General features: G+C 54.5%; 1 protein-coding gene across 1 annotated transcript; it reads right to left on the bottom strand.

Annotated features, from left to right (window-relative positions):
- Window positions 1–2,678: 2,678 nt before the first annotated feature.
- On the bottom strand, window positions 2,679–13,195 carry ZBP1 (Z-DNA binding protein 1). The gene is made up of 8 exons (XM_081255978.1): window positions 13,022–13,195; window positions 10,192–10,398; window positions 9,545–9,607; window positions 8,959–9,132; window positions 7,617–7,775; window positions 6,249–6,452; window positions 4,985–5,197; window positions 2,679–3,401 (listed from the first exon to the last, which is right to left on the bottom strand). The coding sequence occupies exons 1-8, from the start codon at window positions 13,053–13,055 to the stop codon at window positions 3,124–3,126; spliced, it is 1,332 nt and encodes a 443-aa protein (XP_081112104.1). The 5' UTR covers window positions 13,056–13,195; the 3' UTR covers window positions 2,679–3,123.
- Between the last annotated feature and the right edge of the window lie 408 nt (window positions 13,196–13,603).

Raw genomic sequence — 13,603 nt, 5'->3', positions numbered from 1 at the left:
ACGGAGCTGGGTCTGTCTCCCCGAGGCGATGCCAGGGCTTTCGGGGGGCTCTGCAGCCCAGGTAAGGGGCAGCCCAGCCCTCACGCCCACTGTCTGTCACCCCTGATCTCTGGGCTTTGTGGCCTTTTCCCAGCTGGGCCACTTCTCCAGCAGCTGGTGGAGACTCAGATGAAGGAGGCAAAGGCCATAGGGTCTCAGGTTGGGGTGGGAAAGAGAATGTGCAAGTGGGTCAAAACACGTGGGCCAGGCAGTGAGAGCCTGGATGCCTTCACCTCCCCCACCATGGAGGTGAGCACATTTGACTCCACATTAGCCAATCAGAGCACTCCATTCTCCCTGATTGGTTCAAGGATCTGCATGTGATCCATGCTCAACCAATCAGAATCCCCCCTGGGACATTCTACCTGTTGTGTTTGGCTTGAAGAATTCTCTTTCTGCTGGGGTTGCTAAGCTGACAGGCTGTAAGTCTTGGGTGGCTGGCAGCCATCTGGAAAGAGTCTCTCAGAGAGATGGAGAGAAAAGGCCTGAAAATACTGCTTGAGCCCCTGGATCCAGCCATTCCTGAAGCTAGTTATCTCTTGATTTCCCAGTTGCATGAGTAAATAGATTCCCCTTTTAGGTTTCTGTCATTTGCAGCCCAAATGATCCTGGATTTCTCCCTAGACTCTTTTTCTTGCTCTAAGCCTCTAACCTTGGCTGTCTGCTAAAGCCCCACAGGTGAGGAGTCCTGTCTAAGCTTACTCTGAGAGGAGTAGAGAAGCTGGGATAAGAAAATAGAATTGCAGGGTGTGGAGAAAAGGAACCCTCTTGCACTGTTGGTGGGAATGTAAATTGGTACAGGCACTATGGAGAACAGTATGGAGGTTCCTTAAGAAACTAAACATAGAGCTACCATATGATCCAGCAAACCCACTCCTGGGTATATACCTGGAGAAAACCATAATTCAAAAAGATACATGCACCCCAATGTTCATTGCAGCACTATTTACAATAGCCAGGACTTGGAAACAACTTAAATGTCCATCAACAAAGGAATGGATAAAGAAGATGTGGTACATGTATACAATGGAATATTACTCAGCCATTAAAAAAACTGAAATAACACCATTTACAGCAACATGGATGAATCTAGAGATTGTCATAGAGTGAAGTAAGTCAGACAGAGAAAGACAAATATCATATGATATTGCTTATATGTGGAATCTAAAAAAAGGGTACAAATGAACTTATCTACAAAACAGAAATAGAGTTACAGGTGTAGAAAACAAACTTGTGGTTTCCAGGGGGTAAGAGGGGGGAATGGATAAACTGGCAGATTGGGATTGACATATACACACTACTATATATAAAATACATAACTAATAAGGACCTACTGTATAGCACAGGGAACTCTACTCAATATTCTTTAATGGCCTATATGGGAAAAGAATCTAAAAAAGAGTGGAGATATATATGTACATATATAAACTGATTCATTTTGATGTATACCTGAAACTAACACAACATTGTAAATCAACTATACTCCAATAAAAATTTTTTAAAAAAGAAAAAGAAAATAGAATTGCATTTGTGAGCAGGTCATGGTGCTTTTGGAAAATCACTTCCAACTCATATAGCAAATTCCTCCTCCCCCATCCCCACCCCGACCCCATCCAACTCCAGGGATGGCAAGTTCTGTGTGCACAGGTATCAGTGCAGAAAGGGGGGACGGTGGATGAGCTAGTGAGAGCAAAATATTGGGGGGATGGATGGACTTAATCATTCTTTGCTTTTAATGGTAGCTAGTTAATTTCCTTCCTGAAGAGACCAGATTTGACCTTCACCTCCAGCCCCTATTAACTGCCAGCAATGCTTTGTCAGCGTGTTTATGACAAATTAATTATACAGAGAGGGGAAATCTCGCAGGAGAATTGAGTGTTCTGGCTTGGGCTGCAGGTGGGAGCTGAGGCTGAGTTCTGAGATGCATTTTGATGGCCCACTGATATGGGCCTGGTTAACCACAGACCTCGGGCAAACTTTGAGGCAAGCCGTTAGTTTTCAGCTCACCCCAGAGGGCAGACAATGCCAGAAGCAAGGAGTCAAACCTGATTTCAAGCCCCTTACACCGTGTGGCATGTCTGCGAACTGGATATCCCAGGCAGGAGGGATTTGGGGGCCCCAGGTCACGGTGGTGGCCGAGATAACTTTGCCCCCTGTAGGCTGGGCCATTCCAGCCCATTGGACAAAACCCTTCCTTCTCTGTAATGAACCCAACTTCCTTGTTGCATGGACTTGCCCAGTTCCTCCTGGAATATTTGCGCAGGTGGAGCCGTGCTTGTCCAGAGCTCAGCATCAAGTCCAAACTCCTCGCCAGCCAAACTCCCACTTGCATTTTCTTTGCATTGGGCTTTCTAGCAACACCCAAACTGCTGTGCTGCTATAAGTCCTCTTGTTCTGACCATCATGCCTTTGGCCAGGCGGAGCCCCTGCCTAGAACACCATTCCCAGTCCCAACCTCCTCCCTCTGTCAGATGTTGAAGAATGAGCTCAAGAGCTTTCTCCTTCCCCGGGGAGCCTCCTGGGCCCTCAGGACAGTGTCTGCGTTGCTGTTCTGCACTCCTTTAATTCCCCGTGATCATTCCTGCTCAGGACTCACTGCCCACATCCCAGGCCACCTCTCCCGCTGACTGAACCGCTCCTCAAGGGCATGGTACTCAGGAGGTGGTCAGTGGAGGGGCCGGTCCAGCGTACACTGGAGGTTCAAGAGTGAAAGGACAGGGCCTCTGTGCCTAGTGAATTCACTGGCCAGTGCTTGGGGAGATGCAGCCGACTTCTGAGGTTCTTACCTGTCTGGTGGTATCCCTTTTCTGGCAACTTTAGAGAATGACCCATCCCTAGCCCTCCAGGCCGAGGTAGGAAGGTTCTAGAAAGGTCAGGTGGTAAAGTGGTCAGGTGGCCAAGATGGGCCTTGAGGAAGTCAGGTCCTGAGTGACGGGTAGGGAATGGGTGGCCCTGATAGACGGTGGGCCCGGGAAGGTGACCCCCTGGCAGGCAGCTCCTGCCCCCAGCAGTCCTGCCCTGGCCCCACGCCGGGCCCAGCCCAAATGCGGATGCACGCTGGCCACGTGTCAGGAGGCGAGAAGGTCATAAACGACCCTGCAGGCAGCAGAGAGCTCCCTGGCTCCCAGGCCCTTCCTGCGCGAGTCCGCCTACAGGCTGCTTGCTCTGAGTCCCGCCCTCCAGGGACACTGGCTCTGCAATGCTGTCGCTCAGCAGGTGTCTTCTGCGCTTCTGGGACCCCTGCTTTTCGAGCGTCATAGCCGCTAGCTCTTCTGAGATGAGCGTCTCAGCATTGACGGGCGCGGCCTGACTGCTGCCGGGAGGGACCTCGCTTCTGGATCGTGCAGCTCCGGAGGAAGGGTCTAGGGAAGAGATGGGGCCCCAGGAACACGTGAGCCGCCTCCCCTCGAATTACCGAATAGCCAAGGCGATTTGCTTCACCGGGACTGAGGCTGCTGCCCCGGACTCAGGCTTCCCCGGTGGGTGACCTTGTGTCCCCATCTCCGAGGCCCCGTCCTTTCTCCCCTGGACCGTTGCTCCCGCTTCCTCAGCCCCCTTTGCTTTCCCCCGATTGTCTTCAGCCAGACCTTTAAATCGTGCCCCACATGAAGTTGCCCCTGGTTGAACCCTCCAGGCCTCGCCCGGTCACTTCAGATAAGATCCGGACCTTTCTTCTGGGCTTCCCGGCACAGAGAGACCCGGCCTTGCCCACCGGACCTACTCCCTTCCGCTCCCTGGGCTCGCGTGTGTGTGATTCTGGACGTCACCCTTCTTCCCACCGCGGGGCCTTGGCACTTGCTGTTCCCTCCTCTGGCAATGCTGTTCCCACATCTGTGCTTGGCCGGCTTCTCCTTCCCCACAGGTCTGGGCTTAGATGTCACCTCCTCCTGGAGCTTCTCTGGCGGCCTGGCTAAGGCAGCTCCTCTCCGTCACGGCACTGCCCAGCCACCGCCCCAGGTTTTATAGTTTTTTATAGTGTTGGTCTTAAAAGCCTCAAAAGGCTTGGTTTGTCACTGTCTCTAGTCTCTATACTGGACTCTGGCCCCTGTGAGTGGGGAGTATTTGTCTGTCTGTGCTCTTAGCTGTATCTCCGGGGGAGGGAGCGTTTGAGGGCGAGAGTGGGGCCTGAGTGGGTGCATGAATGAATGAACGACTTCTTCCTAATAATTGAGACGGGGAAGAAATGTAAGGTGGCTACAGCATTACTCTTTTTTTTTTTTTTTTGGCGGTATGCGGGCCTCTCACTGTTGTGGCCTCTCCCGTTGCGGAGCACAGGCTCCAGACGCGCAGGCTCAGCGGCCATGGCTCATGGGCCCAGCCGCTCCGCGGCATGTGGGATCTTCCCGGACCGGGTCACGAACCCCTGTCCCCTGCATCGGCAGGCGGACTCTCAACCACTGCGCCACCAGGGAAGCCCTACAGCATTATTTGGGGGAAAGAATCAGTGAAGCGGGTGACTGAGAATCGAGGAGGGATCATGTTCCAGAAGTTTCCAGGGAGGCCCAGCTTCACGGGCATGTGGCCTGGGCAGTCACACAGGCCCGTTCTGAGGGGCCTGTGCTCAGTTCACTGCTCTGCTGTCTTTGTCTTGAAATTCTTACTAAGTTTTGAACAAGGAGCCTTGCTTTTTCTGGTTGCACTGGGCACCACAAGTCACGTCACTGGTCCGGTCCAGGTGTCCCAGCAGTGAGGGGAGCGCATCCAGGCCTCACTCCAACTCGGGAGCCACAGGCTAGTCTAGTCACCCTCATTTTACAAACGGGGAAACAGAGGCTCCAAGCTGAGTGAAAGGTTAGGAGGACCCCACACGTTCTACCCTAGAGCCCCCGCTCCTGCTACGACCCTCTCCTGTCTCCCAGACTCCAGAAATGGGAGGCTCATGACTGTTGAATAAATGAATGAATGAGGGAGGGAAAGAGGACATACAGGGGTGTCCCAGGCTCACCTGTGCTCCCTCCTGGCTCGCCAGCCCTTGCGACTCCTGTGGGATCAGCCGCCCCTGGGTTGACAGTCATCTTGTTGTTGTTGCCTACGGTGGTGTCCTCCAGGAAGCACGAGCGAATGTGGACTCTCTGGGCCGTGCTCCCTTCAGAGTGAGGTCCTGGTTCGGGGATTTGAATTTTGATGGAAGCTTCCGGGCCGGTACCCAAGACAGAGACTGCAGGTCAGCCAAAGAGAGATGCCAGGGGGGCGGGGGGGAAGGTGGACGGTGAGAGCAGCTGGACGGTGGGTCTGGCTCCCAGCCTGGTTCTCAGGTCCTCCATGGCTGACTGTCCCCCTGGAACCTCCCCTCAGTGTCCCGTGCCGTGCTCTGTCGCCGGCGGACGCGTGGCCTCACACGGCGTCTCTGCACGTGCCTTTCACCTGCTGGGGCCGCCAGCTCCCTCGGCCCCCCGGCTCTGCCAGCTTGGGTGCCCCTCCTCCTGCAGCCCAGCCCAGCTGACCTGGTCCTCTGGGCCTCCCCTGGGACTCAGCCCCTCCCCCCACTGCCTCCTGCTTCCCGCCTCTCTGCTGCCTGCTTCCTGGCAGCTCTGGAACACCCTCTCCATCTTTGGTTAGAATCTCCCTGTGGCCCCCAGCCCGGCCCCCAGCCGCAGCTGTCTCGCCCCTGCCTCTCCCGGCCAAACGTCAGGAAAGAAATGCCCGCACTCCGTCCCCCTCCTTCCATTCCCCGTGCCCCTTCTGTCCCCTTAGGTCACCACTGACCCCTTGTTGCTGGACCCTGCAGCCCTCCCTTGATCTCACCAGCCTCGCCTCCTCTGGAAACCCGTCCCCTGGCGTCCCTGCTTCTCCTCCTCTCTCTCAGGCCTCTCTGCTGTGATCCCACCCCCCAGCCTGTCTCTCGATGACCAGTGCCAGGGAAGACGCGGCCTGGGAGCTCTGGTCACTGGTGACAGCACCTAGGTGGCTCCTTAGATGCCTGTCCAGTTCCAGTCCAGTCATCTCCTTTGTTCCCGTTTCAGCTGGCCCAGGAAATGATCCCTGCCCATTGTACAGATGAGGAAACTGAGGTTTCCTGAAGGGGGTAGTAGGGAATGGGAACCCAGGTGCTAACTCTAAAAGAGCCCCCTGCTCTAGAGCCTCCTGGTGGGAGGGAAAGAATTTCCCATCATGCCTCGCTCCCCACAAGGACTGGCTCAAGTTCCATCTATAGCGAGGAGCTGAATGCAGTGGGGTGGGGGTGGGGTGGCAGCCTGTTCTCCAGTTACCTGGGGGGCTGCCACAGGCGCTGTGGGCAGGGCCCTTGGCTGGGTTGCCGTGAAGACTCATCTCGTTGCCGTGTCCCATCTGTACATGTCTGAGCACAGAATTCTCCATCCGGATGTCCTGGGGCCCCCAGGATCCAGCCAGGGGACCCTGAGTTGAGGGATCAGTGGGTGCCATTGGAGGGAGGTAGAGGGGAGCCGTGGAGCCTGGCAGGGGACACAGAAATATGACCCCTGACCCCCATCCTCTGACCCACCCCACCTCCTACCCCCCCCCACACACACACACTAAGTCCTGGCTGGACAGAGGAGACAGGCTTCTGGATTCTTTCTGGACACCATCAGACTGGGAGTGATTACTTCAGGGTCTGGATTGGAGAGCAGGTGGACCGGCAGAACAGGTAGCGTGGGGTTCCGGGGTTTTTACCACTGGTGCCTGGGGTGTCACTGGGGCATTGAAAACCCAGACAATGAGCACATCCTCTGCTTCCTAGCTGTTCTCAATCCTCTGGGCCCATCAGGAGAAGATCTCCTTTGGGGTTAACTTGCTGTTGACATGGAGCCCTCGGAGCTTCTGACATTGTTTTATTTTCTCAGCATTTATTTTTATGGTAACCTTCGTAGTTTTCAAGGTAATGCTGTAAAAGTTTACTTTAAAGTTAATTTGAGTAGAATAAAAAGTAAACCATCTAACAACATGGCGTAAAGAATCAGCCATGGGCGTGGCCAAAATTAGGGAGGTGGAGCTCAGAGGACCAAAGCTGGGGAAAGGTTGATCTAGATTCTAGAATGAAGCTCCTCATTTCACAGTTGGGGAAACTGAGGCCTGGAGCAGGGAAGGGCTCTCTCGAGGTCACAGGGAGCATTCCAACTTTGGGGCCAGCGCTCTCCCTCACGCCCCATGGCTGGACTGATGGGTGACCCTGTGCCCTCTCCCCACAGTTCCCGCCACAGAGCAGCCACCCATTTGCTTACTGTATTTCACCAAACCTCGGATGCACCCATACGATGCATCCCAGTTTCTGAGATGTTAACACACGGGAAAAAAGAGTGTCTCGGGACAAACAGAATGCTACAACGACCCCTTGTGACATCCTAGTGAGGAAGAGTGAACTGAGTTGTTTCTTGTGGGAAAATATTGGGTCCCCATGAAAATGAGGCAAAAGATGTCGGCAGGAAGGGGAAGCAGGAGAGGTTTGATCCAGGCACAGGGAGGGACATCCTTATTCCTAAGAAAGCCAGAAAGGACCTTGGAGATCTGAGAGCTGCCCTTTCTCCCTGGAAGGTTGAATGCCCCCCACTCCCTGCCCCCACCCAGATGGAGCAGATGCCCCGACAGGTCCCTTCTCCTGGACATTTCAGAGGACTCACCATTTTCCCCAGAGGCCATTTGTCTCACTATGACATTCCCGTGTCCAATCTGGATGCCTTTGGAGTTCTCAATGGAAATGTGGCTGTTTGGTCCATTCTGACTGATCATGTTGATTGGATTTTGCTGGTAAATAACTGGGGTGGACGGATTTCCAGAACCTTTTGCAAAATAGCATTCCACTCAATCCCTTTGTATCTCTCTAGGAGTCAGAAGTTCCAAATTCTATTGGCAGCATCAAAATCTCCTGGGGAGCTGGTTAAAATACAGATTCCCAGGGGCCCACCCTGGGGTTCTGAGTCAGTAGGTCCAAGGTTGGCCCCAGGGAGTGGAGTGTTTACCAAACACTGCAGGTATCATAGACGAGCCTTGCTTGGACTTTGTCCCGCAGGCCACCCTACCCCTGTGTCCTCTGCCACCCTGGGAGGATGGCAGGTGCCTTGCTGCTTGCCCACCCTCTGTACCTCTCACTGCGAGGAACGCACAGCCCTAACAATTGCTTCAGGGTCCTCTCTTCCTTGAGGGAAGGATGCAAGGTGGCCGTCCACAGGCTGCTTCTGGCCATGGGATAAGCTTTGCTTGACTCACAAGGCATTTTTAAGAATTTAGATTTGTCACCAGTGTTTAACATCCAGCCTAGGATGCTGAGACCCTCCTTGGGTACCATAAGCAGGCGTGTCAGCCCCACGTGGGCTCCACACACGGGTCCACATTCCCACCTTCGTGAGCCCTTGGCTCTTGTGCCTTTGTGAACCCCTACATCCATAAAAAATATTTAAAATTACATTTTATGACTGCGTTGGGATACAGACAAATATAATCTCGGCTAGAGTCATGATTAGCTATTCATTGTTACTATAATACTCATTTTTTTCTTCTGATTTTAAGAGAAACTAGAGCATTTTTGTGACCCCCAGCACCTTGGGCTCTAGGCCCGGTACCTGCTGCATGTAATGGGTACGTCGGTTCTGGGACACTACCCTGTGGGTATCTGGGCTCAGCCTGGCCCACCCCTTCAGCAGCCTTAAAACTCCAAGTCGGGCAAAGTGCTTACAGAAGACTGTCAGCAAACTCAGGCTGAGACCTGCGCCCCAGGACTGCTACAGTCAGGGGTGGGCCACACCTCCAGGAAGCCCTCCCTGGTTACTCCTGCCAGCACGCCCCTCCCTCCTGGAGCCCTCTTCCGGAGACGGGTCAGCAAGACCACAGCAAGCTTCTGACGAGGTGGGGCAGGCAAAGAGCTTAGCGGGAGCCCAGCAAGGACCCGGTGTTGGGTGTTATGCTTTCTCTTCACAGCTCTGCCCTCTGCCCTGTCCAGGTGTGGGCAGCAGGTAAAGGGCCTACCTGGTCGATAAATAGCCCAAGAGTTTGATTTCTGGTCTAAGTCCAGGAGGTGCTTGTTCCTCATCGCGTACAAGTCTGGGTTGACTTCCTTCGCCGTCTTCATGCCCAGGGCCTGGGCAATGATCAGGGCTCTATGGGGCCCATAGGCTTCCAGAAACTGGAAGATCTCTTCCTCTGGGAGGCAGGACAGCAAGTAGTTAAGGAGGACCCCGGAGGCTGAATCTGCTCCCCTGCTTACCAGCTGTGTGACCCGGGACAGATGCAGCCTCTGTGCCCATTTTCCTCATCTGTAAAATGGGCATAATTATAATGGACCACAGAGGTTGTTCTGGGGGTTGGGGATGTTCGTCAAGGGCTCTGAACAGTGTCTGGCACATGCTAGGTGCACAGTGATGGCCAACTACCCATCAAATGGTTTCTCAGCCGTTTAGCTTCTTTCACCGAAAGACAGGGTCTTGCCCCCGAACACTTTGTGGGGACCTGTTAGTGGGTGGTCCATGGCCCCTGAACAATTGTAACTTCTCGAGTGGCCAAGGAGAGTTTGGGGTCAGAGGGAACAGGAGCTGAAAGGAAACAAGATGCTTACGCCGCTGACTGAGCTCAGGGCCAGGCTTCCGGGGAATTGCAACTGCATCTTTCTGGGGCCTCTCTGCTGGGAAGAAAGACGGTCGGGGTCAGCCGAGCGGGAGAGGGGATGGGGACCCTACCAGACAGAGGTGGGCTGCTCCGTAGAAGGCCCTAGTGCATGGACGCTCCAAACTCGGAAGGAACTTAGCTTCAAAGCCCGCCCCGTTCCCTTCCAGCTGTGTGGCTTGGGGTTGTGGGGAAGACCATCTGCTCCCTCTGGGGTTGTGTGCGGGCTAGGGGACCCCCAGGCACCGCAGCAGAACTAGAAAAACGGATCTCGTGTGATGCTATGGCTCTTCTATTATAATCATATCGTTACTGCCATCCTCATCATTATTAATGTTTTGCTGAGCACCTACTACATACTGGCACCAGGCTCAGCCCTTTGCATCAAATCCTCTCGCAACCCTACAAAGCAGCCCTACTGTTACCTCCACTGGCCAGAAAAAGAAATCAAGATGCAGTGAGGATACATCATGTGTCCCCAAGGGCAGAGCCTATATTTGAACCCAGGCCCAAATCTGGGCTAGGCCGTTGCCAGGACTGCTCATGCTGGGTCCAACACCTGCCCCCTCCAACTGCCTCTGTCCCGGGATGGCAGGTTACCCAGCTCTGCGGGAAGCACGTCTTTGGTCCCACCATCGGCCAAGCACCACGTCGCGGGGCCTACGAGCAGGACTCTCTTTGATTCCTTCATCTTGTGGAGGACCTGGTTGAGTTTCTTCTTGGGCACTTGGCATTTCTTTACCAGCTGGGCAGTCTTCACAGGGGAGCCAGAGTCCCTCAGCACCTCCAAAATCCTCTGCTCAAGGTCTGGGGGAGGGAGACAGGGACAGAGAGAGAACTGCGTCCCCCAACTACCCAGCCCAGGCTGGCGGCCCCCCAGGAGAGGGATCCTGGGCAGAGGCAGGGACTGAGGTCTGAGCAGACATCCACCAGCATCTCTGTTCAGGGAGGGGCACGTGGGCTGCTCAGAAATGACCTTGGCTGGACAGCCTGGTGGCCAGAGGTGGTGCCAAGCCTTCCGAGTGTCCCCCACCTGAGTGAGTGCTGGAGGGCAGGTGGGAACACTCAGCTCTCAGACATCCTCAGAGAGAGGGGAGTGGAGGCGGCAGGATGCTGGGGGGGGCGGTGCGCAGAGCACAGGAGGGAGGGGAGGGGTGAGGAGTGAGACCCACCCTGGTGTTCTCCATCCCCCATCCTCCTCCTCCCGGTGGAACCTGCCCCTCCTCTTGGGCTCACAATCCACTTGGGCGATGTCACTATTCATCCCCAGCAGAAACCCAACATCCGCTCAGAAACGGATTTTTCACCCTGATGCCCAATCCCGGAATCCTAGCAACACTGTCCCTGGCTGTCTCGAATCCTCTCTTCTCCTTTCGCTGCCTCTACCTCCTAATCTTTGTCACCACCATCTCCAGGATGACAGCAACGCCACCAACTCCCGGTTCTGCCAGCCTCATCTTCACCCACCCTCAGCTTCCCTTCAAGGGCCAACCTGTCTGCATTCCCTTCAGAGGCACTCACCCCTGGGCCTTTGCACATGCTCTTCCCTCTGTTAGGAGCAATATTCCCTCCCTCCACCTGTCAACGGATACTTCACCTCAGGTCTTGCTCAGACTCCATCGTTGGGAGGCTGTCCTGGATGCCCTGAGTGGGTGGGGTGCTGGTTGTGTGTGGGTCCCCTGCAGAGTGTCCCCAAGGATCCCCTGCTGTGATTGCCAGGTTCAGTGTAGTGGTTCAGTGTCCAGCATGGGACCAGGCACACAGTAGGGTCTCAGGAAATAGCATTTGAATGAAGGACTGATGGAGTGAAAAAGGGAGTGTTCACTACTGGGTAGGTGTTTGCCCAGATGACCTGGGCAAGGGATGAGTAGCTCCTCCGGGGTCTCTGTTTCCCCACCTGAGTTAATGGTCCTAAGCAGGATGCCTCAAGGCTCAACGAGGAACTTTCCAAACGGCCCCTACTCCTCCCAGACAGGCTCCCATAAACCCAAGCCAGCTGCCCTGCGGGGAGTGAGAGAACTGGTCAGACACAGGGCCTGCAGCGCCAGGAGCTGGGGAGAGGAAATGTCTGCCCCAAGAACCCTGAGGGAAATGCAAAGCAGGGCCATTCTTGGGAAGACCTAGGTGCCCTTCCGGGGCAGCAACCCAATCCTTTACCTTCTGGGTTTTTCCTGGATTCCTAGTGGGCGGCACTAGGGGGGGAAGGGACAACCCATTTGCCAACTCTGCGCTGGGCACTGTGGCCTTGCCCTTGTGGTCGGAATGTTTGCATTCTTCTGGGCGCAGGTGATGTGCAATTAGAACACGTGGGGTCACCCACCCCTTCACCCACCAAACTACCCCTCAACCGGGATACCCGTCCAACCCACTGTGGCTTTGCCTAGTTTTAAAAAGAGTTTTGATTCTTAAAAAACCTGCCCCAGGGGCAGCCTCTTCCTCCTCCTCCAGTGCCCTGACCCCAAAGGGGAAATGGGGTCCATGCAGTGAAGGCGGGGCTGGCGTCATCTGCTGAGTCTTCAGGCTGGTGAACTGGAAGTTGTGAAATGGATGAGATGTAAGTGACACGTCGGTTAAAAGGAAAATCTGCCGGGGGGCAAGTTAAATTCAGTTACCGAGTGCCCCTGACATGTCTCACTGGGGAAGTACAACAAGAGCTTGGGAACCAGCCTGGGGTCCTGGGTCACACCCAGTCGGCACCCCTCCCCAGCACACCCTATTTTCCTGGTTTTGAGCCCCAGCTCTGCCACCTACTAGCTATGTGACCTCTCTGGGCCTCGGTTTCTCAATCTGTGAAATGGTGATAATAGTAGCTACTTCAGAGATTGTGGTGAGGATTAACTAGCTCACAATCACAAAACAAAGACAAACAAAAAGCGTCCCAGCCCACAGCCCTCATGCTTTCAGTGGGGACCCTAGAAAAGAGCACCGCTCAATAACAGTTAACTTGCATCATGTGCTTCCAGGAACAGAGTGCTATGCGAGGAACGAATGCAGCAGGAGGAAAACCACATACATGCACTTGCCCCTCTTAGCAGACAACTTCTGTTCTTCCTCAAAATGAGTGTGAAGACGGGTGTTAAGGCCCCAGGCTCTGCCGTGGTCCCCTGAGTCATTTCACCTGCAAGCCTCAGTGATCTCACACGTAAGATGGAAACCTCATCGGGCTTGCACCTGCGGGTTATTGCAAAATGCACACGAAGCATGTTGCAAGAGCGGGTTATTGCAAAATGCACACGAAGCATGTTGCAAGATGCCTGGGCTGAGCAAGGCTCTGAACCTGATGCAATGCCCTCTCTCCCTCCTTCTTACTACTGTTGTGCTTTCAGATACTGTCCTCTCGTGGCTGTAATCTGGACCAAGAAAAAGAACCAGAAAAAAGGTGCAAGTCCCACCCGGGCACTCCCACTGTTCCTTAGAAGGAAGAACGTACCTGCGTCTCCTGGGTTGGCAGGGGCCTCAGCCATGCTGGGAGCAGCTGCTGGGAGTCCAGGTGACTTGAGGGCAGCGGCAGGCTCCCTGACCCCGTGGCCTGGAGAAGGTGGGCCCGGTCGAGGCTGGGTGTGCTTTCGTGGTCCTGGCGGTGCTTCTGGCAGCTGTGGAGATATTCCAGGTTCACCCAGCCGGCTGTCAGCTGTTCACACCCACAGGAAACAGATGCCTATTCAGCCCAAGCTGATCAGATTCTGGAGAAAAAGAAAATGAAACTTCTGTGTGTGGCTTTTGAAGGAAACGAAATAGAAAACGGAATTGGTAAGCAAGATACAGTTAGGCCTCCAGCTAGATGTTAGCAGGGAACGGCTGAGCTGGGCAAGACCAGTGCTTGCTCTGGGGCCAGGGGACTTCCCACCGCTGCCCGCCCTGAGCCCCACACTCAGGCCAAGACACCTGGGTGGGTGGATGGGTGGGTGCCTGCGTTTGTGATTATCAAAACAACAACCCTCTTTAATGAGTACTTACTATGTGCTCTCCAATCTCGTGTGCCCCTGAATCATCTCCAGGGTAGGGGCTAGTA

The sequence above is a fragment of the Mesoplodon bidens genome (assembly GCF_964165515.1).
Source record: "Mesoplodon bidens genome assembly, chromosome: 15".
NCBI lineage: Eukaryota > Metazoa > Chordata > Mammalia > Artiodactyla > Ziphiidae > Mesoplodon > Mesoplodon bidens.
This window is presented reverse-complemented; position numbering and strand designations above follow the sequence as displayed.